At 39.3% G+C, this 23168-nt stretch overlaps 3 protein-coding genes across 6 annotated transcripts; all 3 read left to right on the plus strand.

Annotated features, from left to right (window-relative positions):
* The first annotated feature begins 3951 nt into the window (after positions 1-3951).
* Positions 3952-6403, plus strand: LOC117216354. Its single transcript, XM_033463006.1, has 5 exons — positions 3952-4623; positions 4719-4964; positions 5078-5454; positions 5528-5682; positions 5977-6403. Exons 1-5 carry the CDS (start codon positions 4011-4013, stop codon positions 6281-6283), a joined length of 1698 nt encoding a protein of 565 aa, XP_033318897.1. The 5' UTR covers positions 3952-4010; the 3' UTR covers positions 6284-6403.
* Positions 6404-7521: 1118 nt separating this feature from the next.
* On the plus strand, positions 7522-17223 carry LOC117216418 (receptor-type tyrosine-protein phosphatase mu-like). The gene is made up of 29 exons (XM_033463119.1): positions 7522-7850; positions 7921-8073; positions 8147-8406; positions 8489-8708; positions 8785-9138; positions 9220-9489; positions 9562-9705; positions 9764-9882; positions 9959-10142; positions 10226-10287; positions 10545-10749; positions 10824-10942; positions 11007-11199; positions 11275-11574; positions 11693-11934; positions 12001-12612; positions 12726-13367; positions 13730-13817; positions 13907-13983; positions 14067-14198; positions 14501-14641; positions 14727-14924; positions 14995-15191; positions 15584-15690; positions 15771-15985; positions 16057-16182; positions 16436-16590; positions 16674-16809; positions 16896-17223. Exons 1-29 carry the CDS (start codon positions 7667-7669, stop codon positions 16968-16970), a joined length of 5910 nt encoding a protein of 1969 aa, XP_033319010.1. The 5' UTR covers positions 7522-7666; the 3' UTR covers positions 16971-17223.
* Positions 17224-17934: 711 nt separating this feature from the next.
* On the plus strand, positions 17935-22393 carry LOC117216511 (probable inactive tRNA-specific adenosine deaminase-like protein 3). 4 transcript variants are annotated; one of them, XM_033463247.1, is made up of 2 exons: positions 17935-18188; positions 19918-22393. In XM_033463247.1, exon 2 carries the CDS (start codon positions 20350-20352, stop codon positions 21619-21621), a length of 1272 nt encoding a protein of 423 aa, XP_033319138.1. In that variant the 5' UTR covers positions 17935-18188; positions 19918-20349; the 3' UTR covers positions 21622-22393. The 4 variants fall into 4 exon arrangements, with proteins under 4 accessions (XP_033319138.1, XP_033319140.1, XP_033319137.1 ...); XM_033463249.1 differs by having other exon boundaries at positions 17939-18188; positions 20345-22393; XM_033463246.1 differs by lacking the exon at positions 17935-18188 and adding an exon at positions 18858-19351 and having other exon boundaries at positions 20345-22393.
* Positions 22394-23168: the final 775 nt, after the last annotated feature.

Here is a 23168-nt window from a genome sequence, read left to right on the forward strand (position 1 = left end):
AATGTAGATAACGAAGAAATGTTGACTGAGTTAATGTAGTGAACCCAGTACAGAGATGTTGACTGTTCTGTTGTAGTCGTAGAACCAGTAAAATTCGGTGACGATGCTGTCGCAAAGGAAAACTCTTGCTGGGTGTTGGTCGCCCCACCACCGGTCGTTTGCGGGTGAAAATCCTGGGAAACATGGGAAATCTCATGTTTCCCCACGTTTTGCCTGATGGAGCAATAACCATATGGTTACACTTTGACTCGAAGGTGTTTTATACCACTTAACGGTCAAATCGAAATGCTTAGTTTTACGATAGTTCCTTATGATTATTACGGTCCAACTAATTATATAGACGGGGCCGCCTCGATCGAGGGCTAGTCAAAGAGTCACCGGACGAAACAGTATTTTATATCTTAATATCTTGCGACAATGTTAATATCGTTCATAAACCAAATTAAAAAATATTGACAATATTATAAAACGCATAAAAATAAATCGTACGAAATGTTACTTTGTAGAGTATTATAAAAATAATTGACAATATCATCGATCGTGCACGAGCGTTTTTAGAATAATCTGAAAGTAATTTCGTTACGCACGTGTTAGCTCGAAAAAAGAGTTTGGCCTAGAAAGAAATTTTCCATCGATGCTAGTTTACAGCGTTTCATACGAACACAATTCCCATCAACAGGGATTAATTAATTTGATCGCGCTGTTTCACCCGAGCGACTGAAAGAAAGGTCAACAGAGATCATTACGATCTGACGGCAGAGTATTTTTAAAATATTTCAGATACGTTTTGTACTTTATTCTTCAACCTTCTACAAACAGTTGAGCAGTTTCATAATATATACCGCGTCGATGGGTGAACATCAAAGTGGCAGCGGGGAAAGGTTCGATGATTCATAGCGTATTGGAAAAGAGCGACAAAAGAGGAACAAAAATGACACGTGCCGAAACGTGGCCTGTGAATAACTAGGCACGTGTATACCTCTGTTTTCCAAATCAATTTCTAAAGATATCCTCGCGGACAATTTTAATGCCCTGTACTGACTCATGCATTGATAATGTTCGTTGCACGTTTAACCTTTAGGTAAATGCATAATTTTTCCTCATATAATAAATTTGTTCGAGACATTACAATTACAAACAAGACATTGAAATTACAAACGTCATATTCCTTAAGAAAAAAAAGAAAGTATGTAGGAAAGAGAATTTTCGTATATGTACAGTGCATACGTACGATGCATATCGATTATTTGACAACCACAGAATTAAGAAAAAGTCAGGAGCCGAAAAAATTGTGGAACTTTTTAATAGATTCTATTTAAAACATGGGCTGTGGAACATTTCCAGAAAACGTTGTCACATTATGAAAGTCGTGGAAAATAAAAGTTTTAACTTGAATAAAACTTATAAGATACAAAAATAAACATTTTTGTGCCGGAACATGTGATAACCCACGTTTCCCCAAATTTTACCTGATGGAGCAATAACCATAAGGAACCTCTTGACTCGTAGGTGTTTTATGCCATTTAAATCAAATACCGTTAAATCAAAAAGCCTCGTCTTATGACAGTTCCTTAGGATTATTGCGATCCGCTTAATTCTATGTGCTCGCTGGTAGCAGCCTCGAACGTAAAGAGTCACCGGACGTAACACAGATATTTTCTTACAACGAAGCATACACGTTCGAACGAAAGAATTTCTTTCAAACGCGAAAGATGACTATTTGTTTCGATCGATGGAAAAAATTATATATAAAACACGGACGAGAAATATGTAAACCTGGTACATATCGCAAGAAAGGGGAAAAGTTCACTTTCTCGTTTCTTCCGGAACAGAATTCTTCTGTCATTGATAAATCATTCGGGCGGAAAATCTGCTACGCTTTCCTGCAAACAGATCGCAATTCCCCAGAGAATAACGACGAATTACCGCTTAATGGAGGTGAAAAGAAACACGTTCGAATCGATTCTCGAGAAAATACACCTGTCATATGTCCGGACTATGGTATATTCACTTTCTTGCCATTTATTAAAACGAAACTATATTAACGATGAGGCACATCATTAGAAAAAAAAGTGGGTGTCGTATTATCGGTACTTTTCCTGTCCTCGATTCATAATATAGGACGAACATTATTCTCGTGTTCTAGCACATTCTCCCAAGCATTTTTACCCTAACTACTATGAAAGAACTAATTCCATTCGCTGGAGCATGAAAGCAATAACTTCTTGCGAAAACTAAACGTTATTACATAATAGCGAATCGATGATCCGCGTAGTCGCGCATTTACCCGGCGTTGAAGTCTCCGCGCACGTAATTTCTCCAAAAACTTGCGCCCAGGCTCGTCTAATATACAGTCGGAATTTTAACACGTCGGTTTCCTCCCTATTCCTTGAAATGACTTTTCGGCCGTTAACATGACGCTCGGTAGTACGTATGAGCTAACAGTGTATTTGGTGCATGAAGAGTGAAAGATAAAGAGCGTGTTTGTGAGCGATACGCGTTTGTGTTGGAGCAGCTGTTACGATTGGGGCACGCGTCTCAACGGTCGCAGCAGCTGCCCAGAAAATTATCTATAGTAACCTCGACTGAAGTTCTCTCATGATGTTCACGTGATGAATTCACCGTATGTCTTATATACGTTTACAACAAATATTCTATTCCTAAGAAAACAAAAAGGTCGGTTTAACGAAAAAGAATCAAATTTCGATTTAACAAACGGTCAATGATAAGCAACTACTTCGTTTCATGAATGATATTATTTTTTGTAATCTCTTACGATACATAGGTATCTTAAAAGATTAACATAATTCTACATACGATAATGTACAAAAGTTAGAAAATATTTACTTCACAGAGATCATCGAAATTACCTGACACGTAATTAATTACATTAATAAGCTGAGAAATTAATAGTTTGGTAAAAATCCTGCGTATGTGGATTAAGTAAATAAGTAAATAACTTGCAACCTCTATATACATTTCAGGATTGGTTTGGAACGTTATCAATAAAACAATGATATTGTCGTACCTCATTGCGGTGCTAATGAAGATGTGCACAAAGTAATGTTCATAAAAGTTACATCGTATACATATTTTGTGAAAGCATCGAAAAATTTGATTTTTAAACCATTGAAATTAAAATCTGCAGCGGTATTTAAAATTTAAATGTCACGGTAGAGGTGGAAAGGTCGTATAAATTCCGCAACACACTATCGGGGGTAGTAGCAATACAGAAAACGTTAGAAGGAACTATAGGCATCAGAGTCCCCACCCTGTGATGCGACACCAGGATCGCATTATGTGAACCCTCTGACAACCCCTCAGGTAATACGTAGCATACATGCACGCTTGTGTGATGGAAACGGTCGAAGAAACGCCCTTCGTATAGTACACATCTGCTCTTGAGGGAACTCATGTGGCAGTTCGTTGGAAGCAACCGTAGCGTACGGATCGAACGCATTTCACCATTGGACTTTGCTCAACGGAGTCGTCGACTTTTCCATCAAGTTACCAACAAACTTTTTTACCGTTACGAAGGAAACTTTGGACAAACTATTTCTTACCATTTTTGTGAATATTAAAAAAAAAATGGTTAAGAAAGATTGAAGATCGAGGTGTCTTAAATCGTGATAGCAAGGAGAAACAAATTGAAAGAAGAAAATGTGCAGGGCAAACCATATCTCGAGCCAAGACATCGTCTCACCACCTAGGCGAACGGTAACATTCTCCCTAGAAACTTGGACATCGCCTACCTACGTCAGCAGCGCTTTCCTGATTCTCATCAATCGAAGAAGCAAATCGTAAATCGGAGGATATAATCCTCCGGTTTATGTACAAACAATAAACAACAGCTACTAGAGATACTAAATGCGCGTGACGATCGTCGCGCGCGTCTCGATAAATACTCGTTCGTTTACATCCAGTGTCGCACGCGGACTGTTAAAGATAGCGTGCCTCGTGAAACTAAGTGAAACGGGTACCAAGCAAAGTTGCAACCTAGAAAGGATAAAATGATGGATCAAATAACGGAACTAGTTCCTGTGCATTGTTACACGAACCCCTCGTTTTGCCGCCAATCGGAATACATACCCGAGGATCATTCCGATGACCTACCACCACCACCTCAATTTCAAAGTGGTGACGATTTACCACCACCACCTCCGCCATTGCAATTGCAGTGCAACATAGGTCAAAGTAACCCTGCGTTTCAAGAACCTACCGAGGGTAGAATCGAAAACAGCGACGGTAAAGACAACAGATATTGTTACCTCGAGAGTAACAGCAGTGTTGCGCATCGAAGATATGGAAGCGTTCCAGTGGAGGGACACCGCGCGATATACAGCCAAAGGTCAAGGTACGAGTACATACAGGACGAGCAGAGGGATCAGATACAGAGGAGGGGTTCTTTGAGGTACGAGTTCATTCCACACCAGCAGGTGCAACAACGTTCTGCACCGGCGACCAACCAAGACGATGGGAGGGAACTGCAGATGCAAAGTTGTCGGAACAACGGCGGCAGATACGCCGTTGTACCGGGTGATCAGGATTACCAGGACGAAGAAATCGAGTGGAACAGCTCAAAGCACGTGTCGTCGGTGCAGAGTCATATTAACACGCCACAGGGTAAGTTTGGCGAGATTAACAGGCGTACGAAGCCTCGAAATCCTATTGCAATTTTCTCGCAGCCATGGCAATAAAATAGCAACACGTGTTATTAGGTCGTTATACCAGAGTGCCTTTGCAAGAAGAAGACCCGCCAGCTCTACCGGAACGAAACGCCCAGGAGCTGTCGGTTTCCCCGAGAAATAACTTAGCCACGCAAAAACTGCACGAGATATTGACTACTCCGAGGAAGCCTCGATCCAGGTCCGAGGAGAGGACTCTATCTCCAAAGAGACAACAGTCGTTCAATCAAACCGGTACGCCACAAAGAAGAGCACTCACACCAGGTGGTTCCCCGACTGGTACGCATACCTTTGACAACTATTCATTCCGCACGACTGCGTCGTAAAAGATCGCCAGTTTTTCTTATCAATAGCTGTAGATATAAATAAATTTGTATTCCACGGAAACGTAGGTCGAACGTTCAGCCCTACTCGTTGCACGCCTCAAGGAACTCCACAAAATCGTACGTTCTCCACGAGACCTCAAACATCCACCCCGAACAAGGAGCCATCTGCACGACGATGTCTACCGTTATTGGAAAACCCGACTCGACAACAGGAACTCTGTCCAGCCAGCAACTGTGGAAGACTACGATACGTTGGCACGGCACCGATCGACCTTGTCACGATGGGTCACGGTGATCCACCGCCTCGTTACGCGTACGTGGAAAATGGACCAGAATCTATGCCGATGGTGTCCGGTTCACCTAGGTATCAAGTGATACCTACAGGACAGAAAAGGAACGGATACCAAAGCGTAGAAAGTGCTTTTATTGCTAGAACCGCGGTGGTGAGTAAAATACGTTACCGATTGCGTAACCACGTAATAGAGAATGACACGATCCTGTGGTTTATTTATACAGGTACCACCACTGTCACCACCCAACAGTGACGCAAATACAACCTTGGCCAGCGGCGTGGAGAAAAACGACAGAAGAAACGCGCCGCTCTTATTACTTTTGGTTGGTATTTTAACCTGCGGTTTGGCCCTGTACTTGTCTTGGACGCAGGGAAGAAGGTAATTACGCAAGGGCAAGGAATCCCAAGTTACAAAAGTGTTTTCACATATCCTTATTTTCCAATGAAGCGACTTTTTCTCAAGTTCTACATTTCACCTTCGTAGTATCAACTTTTTCTCGTCATACGAAAGTATCGCTTAACGATACGCTACTTAATGTGCTTGAACCTAATTAAGTAAACATCTAAATGCTGGTATATAAATACAATGGCGTTGAAAGACTTTCTACAGCCACTGTATATCGAAAAATGTCGTAAATATTGTCAAGTTCTAAACGTTGACGTTCATTTGCAGATATTATTACGACAGTGCCGCGGGTTGCGGCGTCTGCTGTGCCTTAGCTGGCGCCTGTAGGACGCTACGAAAGACTTGGACAGGACTCGGGCTTGCAGGATTATCGGCACTGAGCTGTGCAGGACTTTTGCTACTTGCTGCCAAATCCCCTAAATCTGGCACCCCTCTCCACGATGTCACGGCCGGTGCTTTGTGTGGAGTTTCCTTACTAGGTGCTATTTTGGCGTTATTCGCGCTTCTGTCACCAAGGTGCAATTTAGGACGACACAGAAGGGTGCATTCTTGGATTCCTCGGCTTTCACCCTGATTTTCGCATTCAAATTGTCTAATCGCGTGTTCTCGATATATATAGAATATGATACACCTGGCAAATTTCAACAATTTGAAATTATGTCAGAGTCAAGGTCCTCGATGATTTCACCAATACATGCAATTAGTTTCAATGATATACGTAAAGGTATTTTCCATTCTACATATACTTCTAAGGTTTAGGACAGATTTAACATAGGTTTTCGGTAGATTTTCATTTAAAATATTTGTAATTTAGGGATATGGTATGCAGTACTCAAAATACTTTTGCGTAAATCCTTGAAACCAAAGATGGCTACTACATATATTGGTGAAACGTACCTCAAAGTCACAGAAATTGTTGAGCTGTAGCCTGTTCTTTATTCTGTAATTATAATTATTTTTGCGCAGTGAAACGTTGTCTGACCAGGCATAGAAATCCTAGTCTGCTGTTTTGTCAAGAATATTTTATAGTTACGTATAGTTACGTTCTATAGTTACGTATCGTTATCTGAAGTGAAACAAATTGATAATATGTGCTCGCAACAATTACCCAAGTACGATACTTTGTATTTTTGTAAAACCCTGTATATTTTCTACCGATTTTTAAATAAAACAATTTCTACATCAAATTTCCGACCATTTTCACATTCATCGATGAAACGATCGAATTGTGGCAAAGTTCACTTGTTTTAGCGTCGAATCAGCAAAGCCGTTTGCTGAACTGTGCGCTGACGAAGAAACGATAAAACGAAAAATAATCAGTCTGTTCACGACGAGTATAGTAGTCTAATCTGACTTCTCTGATCTATCTCTCCTTGCAATTATAATAATATCGCTGCTTAGCATTGATAATAGGCCAATTTAAAAAATGCCAAAAGGAGAGGCTTCTTAAAGTTTATATTTCTGAAAATACCAAATACAGGCCTTATTATTTACTATAATTGCACTCTGACGCGAAACTGATGGAATTATAAATATGCCGTTTTACGTGATAAAACCAGCAACATAATATAAACCGCCGTATTCAGTAAAAGTAAAGAAAAATTTGCGAGTCCTGTCATAGTATTAGTAAACTAAAATTATTAGTAACCAAGCAGCGATATGTAGGTACATTTATCTCATTACATCCGCTATAGTCAGAAGTTATCGTACGAGTCCAGTTATTATCGCAATATCACCAACAGGAAGATGAGTTACTTCGTCCCTCTCAAAATCTTCCATTTCGAACAGTTCAAACACAACAGTGGTTCGTTGTAACAGATGCGCTAACAACGCGAAAGTGACAGTGTCGAACGTTTATTTCCTATACTATGAGGCGTGATTTTAAAATTTCGTTTCACTAAAGAAGAAAGAAACGGAAAATTATTTCACCAGTTTGAATAACACATAACGATCTACGATGAATGTGTTAGCTTTATCGTACCTCATGGTACAGGCAGTTACCATTTGTGCATGGTCGATACAGGAGCCAATTTTCATATACCAGAATGAAAAAGGGAATAGGAAAGTAATGTGCGTATCAGAGGACGATGGTAGCGCTTTATCCTGGAAAATAGATAGTGATATATTTGACAGTACATCTAGTAAGTTTTCAACGACAGTGTTTTGAATAAAAGTCGCAGTTACTTTATAATATTTGGCATATACGTACAGAGTTCCAATTTCACAATACGTACAAAGGAAGGGAAATAGATTGTGATCTAACTTCGTTTGATAGTTGCATGTTAACGTGGAAAACTGAAGGTTGGCATCTAACAGATTCCAAAGAAACACCCATGGGTCCAGTGTTTGATCGTCAATGGGAAGGTTCGATCCGATAGTTTCAACGTAAATTAGTTAATACTACTTAACGTGCTTAAATTACTGACTAAACTTTTAGATTTCAGAGAGTACGGTTATTCTTATACACCAGACAATGTCCATTCGATTACTGAATTTCAAAGTTCGGGAGCTCTTGTATTTTCTCTCCGTGTTTGTAATACGGACTTTACGATACTACTATGTCGCTCTGCAAATTACGAGAAAGATTTATGTTATAGGATATCTTTCCTAGACCTTGGATTCAAAGTTAATGTTATACTAACGCGATGTATAATGGGTCCGTTCAGCTGTAATGAGCAAACATACCACATAACGCAAGTAATTCATTATGCGTATTTATTTAGTATCACGATTCCTTTTTATAAATAATTATAGCGTAATTATATTTATTGCGGCATAGGGTCCAATATGTTTCCAGGATAAGTGGAATACATATATTCTTCAGTGGACTACAAATGATACAAAAATTGCTATAAACTTTTATACTACGACAGATGGGAACACCTATCTACCAAAATTAGTTATGGATTACCATCATGATACTAAAAGGCGAGAGTCAGATATTTCCTATCACTTATTTTTAATAAGTGATAAAAATTTGCATTTTCGATTTCACTTATGTTAGTCGGCTCACCTTGATTAATCAGAATTAATCGATGAATAAAAAATATCTACGACCGTGTAATTTTATTTTAGACAATTTTCTTCATACAACCGATTCAAAAGCAATTTTAACGAGTCCTACTTTACATCTGGACACAGCGAATCTTTGTATAGAAATGATAGTTGGCCTGTGTGAGGAATGTCAAATGGAAATAGCATTAGTCAAATCATCTAACGAAAGTAACAAGGAAAGTTTAGAAACAACCGATGGATTTACTACAAAAGCTGATAGCTATAAATTTCCCATGTGGCAATATATTCGAATTAACAAGACTGTTTCTTCCGATATTGGTAGACTTGTAAAACTTAAACTAATACCAAAACTTAGGCAGAAAAGTCAGAGACCATCGTGGGCTGTGAGAAATGTTCGCATGTGTCCTCCAGTAGGTACGTCTGTGACCAGTAACTTCGACAAAATGTCAATGATATGCATATTAAATTTAAATTACCATCGCATCTTGTTCATAGACGCTATACGATATAGTGTAATCGATAATTTCGAATCAATCGTTTCCAACAAACTGTGTCAAAAACTGATACCGTACACACCGAACTCCTTGCTGGACAAGAAAGATCTCGTAGAGAATTTGCATTGCCCCGAGGGCAGGGTGGGGCCCTATTGTTCTATAAGTTGCCAACATCATTTAAACGTCAGTGTGGACTGCAAAGGAATTAAAATTTGCAACGCAACGAGTTGTAAATGTCCACCAGGATTTATGGGGAAGAATTGCGAAGCTAGTAAAGACTGCGCATTGTAATGAGGATAAGTAACGAGAGACGACAATTTTCCTTAACGGATTTTATTTGCAGAATGTCCTATCGGTCAATATGGATATAATTGCGAGGAAACCTGTGGTTTGTGTTCTACAGGCAATTGTAGTTTTATAACGGGACACTGTAAATCTGGTTGCGATAATTCCATACGATATCACGTGCCACCCTTTTGTAAAACAGGTAAGCGATTGATATTCGCAATGCGGCAACGATATAAATACCAATGAATTTGTTCAAGCCGTGGATTATCCTCCACCACCTAACATCGAATTTGTCAATGAAACAACCGTACGCGCGACTCTGCCAGTGCCAGAGATGTACAAGTCGATCATTTCTAGATATCGATTTGCTATATGGGTAATTAGAATGCTTTCGAATATACTACGTTTTCGTTTCAATTTAAGATAGGAAAGTAGTATTTTGTTTCTATTAGAAAGAGGGACAAACTTATCCGATTGGAAACTATACCAAGATAGTTAACGATACATCAACGATGGTTGGCTACACCGATGACTTAGAACCCGGCGTTTCTTACAGAATTTCTTGTTCACTGTACGTTAACGATGATTCCACGCCTATAACCGGTGGATGGAAGAATTTCACAACACGTTGCATTTGTGAGCTATCGTTGAATTTAATACACCCCCCTCCTCAGCAATTATCGATTCAACAATAGATAATAAATCATGAAATGTTTCAGGGGCTCCCACATTCGACATAGAAATAAGGAATACTAGTTTCATATTAAAGAACCATCGAGAAGTAACGTATAATATTAATTGCATAATATTTCAGCTGCTTCTGGAACAAAGAAATGTTTCGAACGAAATTACGTTTTCACAAGATTTTTTTACATCGGTCAATTCTCAGTTCGATTCAACGAATTTTTATTGGAAACATTTTTTTTTCCTAAGCTATCAGGTTGAATGAAAATATCATGTCATCCAGCGTACACGTGGATCAACTACCTGACAAACATACTCCATTGATTGAAAATGTCTTGTGTTACTGATTCTTAGGAAACGCTGTATCCTTGCCCAAATAGTACACAGCATTACGACTACCTATTGACAATAAAAAATGGACTGAAACAAATTGATAAAGGAAAGCTACCCAAATTGCCCTACGAATTTACAAAACTGACACCTGATACTAGTTACGAAATTACAATCTGGTATAAGTTGGAGCTTCTTTTTGCACGAGTGATTCATACCTCTGACGGAGGTAATTAGAGTAATTTCTTTGATTTCATTCCTTTCACGCTATTGCTTCTATGATATCTCTATTTACATCAATAGTACCGTCACAAGTAAGGAATGTTAAAAAGACATTGTTATCAAACAAGGAAGTGGCACTGAAATGGGACCCTCCTCTATACGCAAATGGGATCATAAGGAAATACGAAGTTGTGTTACAGGTAACTAAAAGACGCGATTCTAGCTAATTAAAGACCAATTAGCAACGTGATAATATGTTTCGAGGTCCAAACATACTTCGGCTGTGAAAATTTGAAAATTCCATCGCTAAAAAAAGACACTGTTTCTGCCTCTACTACGTCCACCAATATTACGTTCTCTAATCTGACTTCTTACGCGCGTTATATTGGAAAAATAACAGCCTACACTTTTTATCGTGGCCTAGAAACGCAAGTCGAATTCTCTACGAATCAGTCAGGTAAAAGAAACACGCTATTTTTGACGAATTTCAAATTTTTCTGTTGCAAAGATAACGACAGCCTTTCACTTTCAGACACTCCGAGTGCAGTGTACAGCAATTTAAGATTTCAAAATTATACATTGACATGGGATGCCCCGATAGATTGCACTACCATTTCCGGCCCTATCATCGCAAAGATTCTGGTCATTGGTATTAGCAAAGCGGTATCGAGTTTCGGAACCACGGAGCAAACTGTGAAATACTCCCTCAACTTGGAACATACGTTATATGGTGGCGAAATGTACGAAGCGCGAATTTACGCTATCAGAAATTACACTGTAAAATACAACGGATTGCATTATGAGAAGCTTATATTTATCACTCCACCGAAAGGTTAGTTTATCGCGTTTCCACAAAGTTTAACTTAAATTTTACGCCGCGAATTCGCGCGAACATTTCGTCCTAACAGTATTTTCAAATAATATTAATAACCAAGATTAATTTCCAATAGCTCCGCCGTCCGTAAAGCAATTAGAAATCTATGAAATCGACTGGAAATCGAAGAACGTGCACTTGAGATGGCTAGAGCCAGAACCACCGACTAATGGAGAAATACGACATTACATAGTAAGCATTTGTCATAAGAATTGCGAGGTCAAATTGGAGATACTGCCAACGGAGTATTGTAAACTGTGGGATAAATACATCTGCGCAATCATCGATCAGTCCCATCAACCAGCTGATTTCATTACGGTATGCAGAGATGCCACCTGTTGCTCTATGATTAATCTCGACGCGATAACAACTAATGTGTTTTAGGTTTCGGCTGTGAATGTAAATGTGTCAACTCCTAGCCCGTTATCGTCCGTATCGATTATGTGGAACGAGATTAAGCCAGAAGCGCCGGAAATTATCGTCGAAGCTCTCGACAAAGGAGCGGTGAACCTAACCTGGTTCCACCCTTGGAAAGCAAATGGGCGTATCCAGAAATTCGTGATAAGCGCGGAAATGACATCGTCCGATCTGAGAATGCTAATTGAACGATCGCAAAAGAGCACGCTTTATGAATATCATATCGTAGAATATCAATTACAGTACAACAAGAAACTGCATCTATTGCCCTCGTCTACTTACAAAATTTCCATTCGAGCTGTTACGAATACAGAGACGTATGGTGAGAGAAAAGTGATAGACGTGAATACGTCTTTAGCCATGCGATTCGAGAGAGAGTTAACGATGGAAGTGTCTAACGCAGACTCGACGATCTTGTTGCACATTCCTGCCGTTCTGAACGACACACGCTACAGTATAACAAACGTTATTGTAAAAGGTTCACAGGCTTGTCAAAGTTACGTAGAATTGAGTCCATATATACGTCAGAAAGCGGATATCAAACCTAACGAGATCGCGTGGTATGCCGCCAGGTTTTCTGTAAGTATTCCACTGTTTTATCGTAATGCTTCTTTCGTCTCCATAAAACCAATCACACGTACAATCATACTAAAAGGTATTTTTCGTCCAACAAACTTTCACTGCCGCAACAGACCGACGAGTTTGCCAATAAAGAATTCACGATAGGGGATAACAAGCTTTACGATAATGTCACAAATTGTCCACTAAAGCCACTCCAGTCCTACGTAATAGTGGTTATTGTATTACCTGAAGAAGGATGGACGAACGATCAGATTCTAGTCGCAAAAACAACGTCGATTTATATCCGTGAAGTACCGAAGCGATACGACGAGGCGTGGCTTATTGCTATCATTGCGATATTTCTTGCCATTGGGATTTTAGAAATCTTTCGAGTTTGTCGAAGGTATGATCAACTTTTCTCCCGATATTTACGGACAGATTCGTTATTTGCAATTTGTCGCGTTCCTCTTAGAAGACGAAGGAGATCTTTGAAGAAGCTTATCGTACAAGAGAAAATATCCTTCGTACAAAAAACCGGAAATCTCGATATAGAGTCAATGTCGTTGGGCTCTAAGCAATTTTCAACTAATACGCTCGCTTCGAATGCTAAACACTGTATATCGCGTGGAAGCACACCTTGCAGTGACGGCGACACGGTGCATATCATCGACACTGATCAGAAAGAAGAACAAATGTCTCTGATAAAGGTGGAGGACTTGGAGGATTACGTAAGACGAGCGATAGATTCTGGATTGCTCGATAGACAATTCGATGTAAGTCTTTCGATATTTTAGATGATTTACGGTGATTCTCGTCGATATTCAGACAGCACGATTTTCAAGGTATTATTGCTCTATTGCTTACAACAGTCTTATTAAATTAATCACGACATCTCTTCTAGTTGGTAGAAACATACATTTTATAATATTTATTTAACACATGTAGTTTTTTAAATGATAATTCATAAAGTAAATAAAGACGAGATTTAAAGTCCCAAAAATATTTGAGCAGCGAGTAAGTTACATCGGATTTGCATTAATTTTACGTCGAACATCATGGTGCCTGAATATTAATAAAAATCACTGTATAAGAGATGTAGCAAATATCGTAAAGATATATTTAAATCGCGAGAAAGATGCTTCCAAGAGGCCAAACGAGTCCGTCTGAGTACGGGATGTTACCGCAGAACAAATCGAAGAATCGATACGGAAATCTCATAGCATGTACGTAAACTGTTTCAACATGTTTAACCAAGCTAAATATTTCACTGTTTAACTGAGCTAAAATGCTAATTAATGCTGGTATTCTGCAGACGATGCAAATCGGGTGATACTGGAAAAACTTCCAGACGATCCTTATTCGGATTATATTAACGCCACTTACATCAAGGTAGCAAGTTTTGATAAGATAAAAACACATGATTTTTACCTTCATAAAAAATTGTAACGATAAACGTTGAATTATTGTGAAAGGGCTGCAAAGAGAAGTTTTACATAGCTACGCAAGGTCCAAAGCCGAACACGGTCATCGATTTCTGGAGAATGATCTGGCAAAAAGAAAGTTACATAATTTGCATGGTTACGAACTTATCCGAAGAAGGAAAGGTAAGATGTGTCAAAACTGAAAGGCAGTCTGTGACACACGAAGACTACACATGGAAAATACGACGAGTCCACTTTTGTTGATTTTTTGGCTTTCGTTTCTTTCAGTGGCTAAAGATCGAATTAGGACAGTTCGAAATTTAATATTTTTTTTTTTTTAGTAAAATTAAGAGTGAATCCTAATGATAGAATTTATTGATCACTAAAACTTTGTACATTTATATCTTAATAACTTGTTCCCTCCCTTTTCCTTCGATTACAAATCAAATCCATTTCAACATGCTCCATATCATAAATTCCCACAGACAAAATGCGAACAGTATTGGCCTGACACTGGAAAAAGGAAAACGTACGGCGATATAACTGTTTTGAACGCCAGGCAGGATGTGTTTGCACATTTTACATTTCGTACCTTATACGTGACGTATAAAGACGAAGCCCGTAAGGTAACAAACGATATTCAACGAAAAGATCAATATCTTAGAAATCTATATTTCATTGAAATATTTTCGAACGATGTTTAACAATTAGATCCAGCACTTGCACTACACAACATGGCCAGATCATGACATACCGTTGTCCACACATTCTATGATAACATATCTAAAGAAACTCTTGATAACACCACCAGGAAATGGACCAGTGGTGGTCCACTGCAGCGCAGGGGTCGGAAGAACTGGAATTGTAATTTTATGCGACATTTGCCTTCGTCGTGCGATCGCAGAAGGGGTAAAATATCTTTCAAGAATATTCTCGAATCTGTCGGAAGCTGAGCAATATTTTTGAAAAATATTTTCAGGCTGTAGACGTGTTCGCCGAAATGAAAGCTCTCAGGTCTCAACGGCCCAATATGGTAAACAACAAGCAACAGTATTTATTTGCCCATTTAGTACTCGTCGAATGTCTACTTTGTTCTTCAACATCTTTACCATGCGACGAATCTCTACCACTCAAAATTAAAAAAGTTAAAGAACAACTGGTGACTCAACGAGACAGGTATTTTTCAGGGTCTATGTCTGCTACAATCCAAAGTAAAATAGTTATAGTACAAAAATTCACATTTAAGTTGGTTTAAGTGATGTTGATCTGAAATAACCATTATAAATGATTCAGACCTTTTTCATTGCTGGTAAACGGTATTTTAGTATTGGTGATAGAATTTTATATGGTTATCGATAACCATTATAGATAATTTAAAGCGAACATTGTATAATGAAAATCTTTTTCATCTTGATTTCGAGCATCTTTAATAACATTACTGAACAATTCATGTTTCATTCTACTTAAAACGATAGCTAACGATTTCATTAAAGATATAAAAAACTTAGTCAAACCCTGATTTAAAAAGGTGAATAAACGTTGTGTATAAAAAGATATTGTAAAAACAGTTTAGAGAAAATGGCTTGGCACGACAAAGTACTTCGATCACCGGTCAATGAAACGTTGCTATCGGAACGCAATCTTGCCAAAAGGAGATTTCCAGAGTTACTTCCAGGTTTGGAATAATTTCATCGCTTCTTATACATTTCCATACTTTCTCAACGCCTGAGCAATAACGCGACAATCCTTTCACAGCGAAAGTCAACAGAGTGTATTTAAAAAGATATCCACCGACAGATGAGAACAGCGATTACATATCCGCTGTTTATGTGGACGGTGTAAGATTACAAAATCAGTATATAGCTACGCAACTACCATTGCCTGGGACATTTAGCGATTTCTGGAGAATGGTGGCCGAGTATAAGGTGGAGCTAATCGTCATGTTACAATCGCCAGATTTGGAAGATACGGTATACCATCGGACCGCTAAAAAGGCACAGGCGATTAGTCAGAAGTTATATTGAAATTAACTCTTTTATAGACGTGCTGTCCCATTGTTAGAAACGGTGAATTTAAACCAGTACCATATATAAATATTCGAACGAAGGAACTCGATGAATTTGAGCACTATATATTGCAGAAGTTAACACTCGTCGATAATTCGGAGGTGAGTTACGCTATTGTTTTTAAACTCTTCTATCTACCATCTCGGGACATCTGAGAGAACTGAAAATCAACAGATAATTTCTTCACGCCATTTTCGCTTTCTTCTCGTTCGATTTATAATAATTGCACATTATTTCATAACAGCCCATGGTCATTATAAATAAAGAGATACTAGGTAGGATATCTTGATTAAGTAGAACGGTATAGCACTCGTCTGAAGCGAAACGTATCAACTTGTACATTATTTCATTCAGAAACCTGCTATCGAACAAGAGATAACAATCTTGTGCTCCACGGAATGGCAACCTGGCAGAAACCAAGACCCACCTGAAACCATAGCGTTAGTGACATTGTGGCAAGCAATGCAAAAAATGTTAAAAGGAGACGGACCTATCGCTGTTCTTTGCCAGTAAGGCTATGTCGAAACTTCATAAATATCTTTATACACATATGTCGATTATCGTTTATTATGTCGAATCTATTTGAAATTAGCGACGGCGTAACTGGCTGTGGGCTTTACCTAGCCTTAAGTTTCCTTTTGGAGAGAATGACTATAGAAAAGGAATGCGACGTTTGTTTGGCAATTCGCGCGATTGAAACATTGAACCCCAATTTTATCAAATCTTCGGTAAATTTATTAAAAAATTACTAAAGATTACTATCTCTAGATGATGTTAAGATTGCAATGGTATACAATGTATATTTCTGTTCTAGGAACATATTAAATACCTGTACGATGCAGCCACGGTATATTTAAAGTACTTGGAAACCAATGTGAAGCGTGAATAGCCTTACCATTTAATCGAACACAGTAGATTCGATTTGTTACATAAATCAACTCGAGTAACTTCTACAAGTCGTAACCGCTTTCCTAACATGTGTATCGTTCAAACTATAAATTACATCATTGTGTAATTACTTAATACTAAAAAGTCCTGTCTTTTAATTTTCACATTTTCACATACTTTAGTGTCCAAGGCAAACGACTTTCGTTCTTACGAATGCTATCATGATACATCATAATATACATCAGTATCAATGACCTCGTCATAAAATGATTTCTTCCATGCAGCAAATTACATATATCCTTTATTCAAAGAAGCATCTTCCTCTCGTTAAATAATCGCGATAAAATAATCGTAATTAATAAAAGTTCGACGGATATATTAAAACATCGATCTTAACAAACGTTTACAGGGAAAAAGATGACTGACAATTATTGAAAATGTACTTACAAAATTCGAGGAGTGAGAGTCACCTTTCACTAGGGGCCATTAATCTGCTTGAATTAGCATCGTGTGCAAAATATAATGGTGACGCCATCATACACGTTTTCGCGCCAAATTTCAGCTAGTCGAAACGTTCCGTTCCCGCCGATATTATAACACCGCCAGGTATAACATTCGAACTGAACGATAAAATAACAATCTCATAGTTTCTTTTCTATTTCAAATGCCACATACATGGCGAATTATTCGATCAAATTAAAGTTTAATAATGCAAATTTCGATTTTGACACTATGTAGAATATAACGTAAATAGAAGGCTATGGTAGAGACAACTTACATTTTACTCTGAATTCATTGATCTTGTGACAGGATTAGGAAAACTTATTCATTGTCTGGCTTGTCTTGATGATAGTATCAGGTAAACGGTACGGAATATCGTAGAGAGAATGGAAAAATGTGAAAAAAAGAAGAAAGAAAATACGGAACGTGGTGTGGTCGTGCTTCCCTTCCTCCAGTCGGCAGCTTACACGAATGGCCGACAGAGGGTGCGCCAGTAGCGCCGATAACTCGTAATCACGAAAGGTATACGTCGCGCTGCTGTAAACGTCGATCTCCGCGGATATCTTCACGTGCGTTCTGTGCTATTTGTGTGTCGTTGTCTGAGTGTAAAGCATCGAGAGGTGTGCAAGGTGTGGCTAACAGAGATTTACCGGTTTATCGTTCCCGGAAAGAACCAGGCCGAAAGCAGTCGTTGGAACGTGTACTCTCACAGCAGCAGGTAAGAGATTTTCATCGTTTTTCAATGGTGGTCGTGTAAATAATGTACGCGTGTGCTCGTTTATCATGATCGTGTCGCTCTTTTGGTAATACGTCTCATCTTTCTCGATCAACTCGATTTGTTTTGTTTGACAAGCGCGAAAGATGCGGAGCACGCGTGTCATGTCTCGATTCAAGGCCAGGGAGGACATATTGGCACGTGAACAGAACCCATTAAAAAATAGACCTCCCCGACCGAACGAAATCGCGACGTTTAAATCGACCATAAGTTGCTTTACAAGTTCGCGTTAATTAAGTGGCCGTCTCATTCGTCCAGTGCATTCGCCTAGCGAGTTTACGTTTGCGTGTGCTGCGTCACTCGAGCTTGCTTGTTGTTCCTTTTACGTTATATAAGGAACACGCTTTGCACGAATGTGCCACCACCATCTTTGTTGACGTAACGAAGCGCGAAATTTAACTTATTTCTGTCGCCGACGAATACAACGCACACCACGAACACGATCTCCAAATCGTCTAAACTTTGAATATTCTTTGATTTCTCTTGCTTTCTATACATTCGTTCAAAATAGTTTCTGTGGAAGGAGACTATCGAGATAACGAATTAAATGAAATTCTTACATAACGTCTGGTTATAAGTTACATATTCGTATGTATATATTATTCTTTCAACGTTTCAATAAAGCTCAGTCGTACGTCGCGTTCTTTCACCGAGATGCATAATAAAATTATCAGTCGTCTAATGATCATCTTTAACAATAACCTCGTATTCGCGACACGCTATTACGCTATGAACGTTTTATAATTTAATCTGTCCTGTCCACTCATTTATCCATTCACAGAACATCCGACCATGGCATATTTTCCTCCCGCTGGTCGGTTAATACGCTTTAAGATGTGACTTCCCAAGTAGCATTGTCGAATCACGTTTTCGATACTGATGTAACTCGTTTACCGACCATAAACATATATTTATGTCGTGTCAATTAAGATTTCCCATCGATGTGATTTAAACTTTGTTCGGACAAAAGAGATTGCATTTCCAATGGGTCTTTCATCGAGTACCGTCTCGTCTCGAGACCTATTTTACACGATATCTTGTCCGCCTGATAAAACGACACGATCCAAGGCGTTAACAAATGAAGATCACAGGAAAAAACTTGATAAGTACGTTCTTGTTCATTTTTTTATTTTAATTTCATCCTACGACTGTAAAGAATCTGCTGCTAGGTCCAAAGGTGGAAACTTTTTCAAAATAACTGGTGGACTAATTTATTAATTATAAACTAATTGTAAACTTTTTATTAAAAATCAAAGGTGTTAAGAATTTTAATATCTTTGGTATTTTATCACTGCTACATATTTAAAATTACGAACAGGATAGGAAAACATATGTGCAGCCTCGAAGCCGAATAGGAAAATAATTTTGATAGCACGAGATTGGATTTCAGAGATGCTTTCTTATAAAGGATGGAAAATATGACTTATCGTGTTCTTCGCCTGTACTCTTCAAACATTTTCCCGACTTGTCCTTCTCGTTTTTGTCAGTCTCTCTCATAGTTTTATATCATTGTCCAACCCTCGTGGCAAATTCATGGATATTCCAAATAATTTGTCGGTCGTTCGATGGCCCAAACTGACGATTCGTGCCAGCAGTCATTGGACATGTCCACGAAAATCAGGCAACTATCGTACGATTTCACGACGGTCTCTCGTTACCGTTCCATCCGCAGGTTTCACGTTTAAACTGGCAAGCGATCGTCGCAGGATCGGGATGGCGTGGCAACAAAGACCTTATTCCTTCTGTTCGCGGATCGACGTCGTACAATTGCGTCTAACTCCGACAATCGATCCGACCGTGGCCCAACTTGACAGCAATTTAAAATCGCTTCTCCTCCTGTGAGCCGTACCAAGTGCACCGCCACAAACTATCATTCTCCCACGAGACGTTGTAGATCTTCTTCCGCTTCTTTTACCAGGCGTTATTATGCGGACGCGTTGCTACGTCTAATCATAGAATAAAAGAATAAGTAGTCGAATAAAGCTTGAAACACACGAAACAGACGATTTATCGGAAAAAAAAGAACACCGAAGATATAGAATTCGAAAAAAACATCGATGAAGATGAACCGACGAAAAGTGAAAGCACCATCTTTTCAGGAGAAATGGCGATCTCTTCGCCCAAATGCGCCAAGGGCAGCGAAATGGAAACGACGACAAGAAGTTGGATAGCGAGACCGATTTTAAACCACGACTTCATTGCTGATCTACCTCTTGAGCTTGTCTACGTGGGTTTACTTAAAAGGAAAGAGGACATCTCGATCGCGATTAAGAGTATCTCTTCCGTTCTGCCAGGTTTCCATCATCTGAAACGTTGCTCCTCAAACAAGTTGCTGTTGGCGCCGGTAGACTCTAGAAAATTGTTAGCGGAAACGAAAGACTGCAAGGAATCCAAGGAAGAATTTACTTTGACTCAAGACAAACTGAAAATGATATTAACGAAAAGAGGATTTAACTTATCCTTATTGGAAGATGACTTTCATACAGCAAAAGTGCCAGTGAGAGCAGCCAAAACGAAAGCACAAGCTGCGCGGGCCTCGAGCATTTGGCCTTTGAACTTTCATCCAGATCCTAACATCGAACGACTGGTCGATGGATCGATTTTCACGGAACATCAATTGGTTCTTATAGAGAGGTACATGAACGTTGTGGTAGAGGCAGCCAGATTAGAAGCTGTCGGCGACTCGAATTGTAACGGCAGCGCGGTGATCGTTGACCCAGTGGATGGAAGAATCCTTGCGGTCGCAGCCTCGAAAATCGATCGGCATCCAATGTGGCACGCAGCTATGTTGGCCGTAGATCTCGTTGCCAGACTTCAAGGTGGAGGAGCTTGGAAATTCGAGGAAAGATTGAAACAGAAGGGTACCGATGATTCGGAAACTTCTGAATCTTCCGCCAACAGAAACGCAGAAAATAAAATGACCAAGGAAATGAGAATCAAAAGGAAATATGTCGAAGAAGCTCCACTTTGCTATCCGAAAACGCTATCGAAAATTAGCCTTCCAAAGGAAGAATGTTTGCAATCTACTGAAATTCGACGAGGACGCAGGAATAACGGTTCAACGAAAACGATGGATTCTAGGACAGTCGAACAAACTGAAGCAGCAGACACGAAAAAATGTGGTCCTTATTTATGTACAGGATACTGGACCTTCTTGTTAAGGGAGCCGTGTCCTCTTTGCGCTATGGCACTCTTGCACTCTAGGGTTTTAAGAATATTCTACGGTGTCCCGAATAGAAATACAGGCGTGTTAGGGTCCAAGACGGTCTTACATGCTGTACCAGGGTTGAATCATCGATATCAAGTTTGGAGTGGCGTTCTGGAACAAGAATGTCGACAAGCGTTGCAAGAAATCGAGCACAGAAATATGAATTGACTCACACGGCGTATTCGTAATGATTAATGGCTATTTTCTAGCAAGCTATGATTCGCGGAACCATTTAACATTGTCGCTCTGTTACAGACATTTTGTACGTTTGAAGAATTAAAAACATTGAAGGAAATCCTGCACGTGTTTCGATACGATCCACCATGTACGATCATGATTTTTGTAACCTTTGGCAATGACGTTGACGAAAGATCTCTATCCTTGGCACTGTCTCGAAGTAAGTTAGTAGAGTCGTGATGCAGTGATATCAATGTACCAACCGGTTTATAATTTCAATCAAAAGCAGACGACGCAGAAGATCTTACACGTGGTTCGGACGTGCGTTCGTCCATTATGAGGCAGATATATGTATGACCTTGGTGTCTTAGTATAATTTGCAGGAACAGAGGTCTCTACTCGTGGTTGATACTAGACTCCTTCGTCTATTCGACGAGTTAATACTTACGTCTGTTATACAATCACATGTTCCTAACCGAACAATCGTAAAAGTCGTTCTTTTTTTTCCAATACATCCGTGTCGCTCGAATTAAACCTGATTAAATATCACGACGATTTCCAGCCGAAGAATATAGAAACAACGTTGATGACTTTTTTAACATCTCTTATGTTCAGCTTTTACAGATCGTACGAGCGATAAATTTAGTATTCATAAGTGAACAATTACTTAGAGACAAGAATATTTACCTCGAAAAAACACGATACATGTTCATTGATTAAGACGATTCTGTTTAGCGCATTACGTCATGTTTGAAAAAAAAAATAAATTATCCACAGCTTCAGGGAACTATTTTAAACTTCAAATCAAAATTATTGAGATAAATTACCACGGTATGCGCATTCCCTTGATCGCTTGCATAAGTGATCCTAGAAAGACGTTGAAAATAATTCCGTCGTCGACGCAAGTCTATTATTTCATATAGAGCGAATAGTTTGCCTGACGAACGAACAATCTTGTTCGTTGAAGGAGCGAAATACACTTCACGGTAGCAAGAGACAAGGTCGCGAAGTAATTCACCGTCGGTGGTCGTTGATCTCGTAGGATCGGTCGAAACGTCGTCATAAGTTCCTCAGAGAGTTCCTTGCCGCAGTCGTGCGGATCACTCGGGCTTGACGTGCTAGTGTCGTTGATACGACGATACTCGTAGTTCTGCGGAGCTTTCCTGCACAAGACACGCACCGTTTAATTTGTGTGGAACCGAGTAGCGCGTATAACAATGACCTCGCGGATTAACTTCAATCAGCGAAACTTCAGACGTCTAACCCCGTTGAGCTGGCCAGCTTTGCTGAACGGATGTACGTGCAAAGATGCGGAGAACAACGTGGAAGACGCTTAGGAGAAAATGATGGTACAGAAAATTAGGAAACATGACGATTCGTTTGTCAGTCGACGAGCAGGATGAGTGGCGCTTCAACGTAACTTGGCTGGCTGCTGTGCTTTCCACGAAAAGCTATCGGTGTGCAAGATTTCGTCGTGTAAATCAGAATTAAGCTAAATAGCGATAAACGAGACACTGTTAGTATATCTTTCGATAAAA

The sequence above is a fragment of the Bombus bifarius genome, unplaced genomic scaffold (genome assembly GCF_011952205.1).
Source record: "Bombus bifarius isolate JDL3187 unplaced genomic scaffold, Bbif_JDL3187 scf7180000010271, whole genome shotgun sequence".
NCBI lineage: Eukaryota > Metazoa > Arthropoda > Insecta > Hymenoptera > Apidae > Bombus > Bombus bifarius.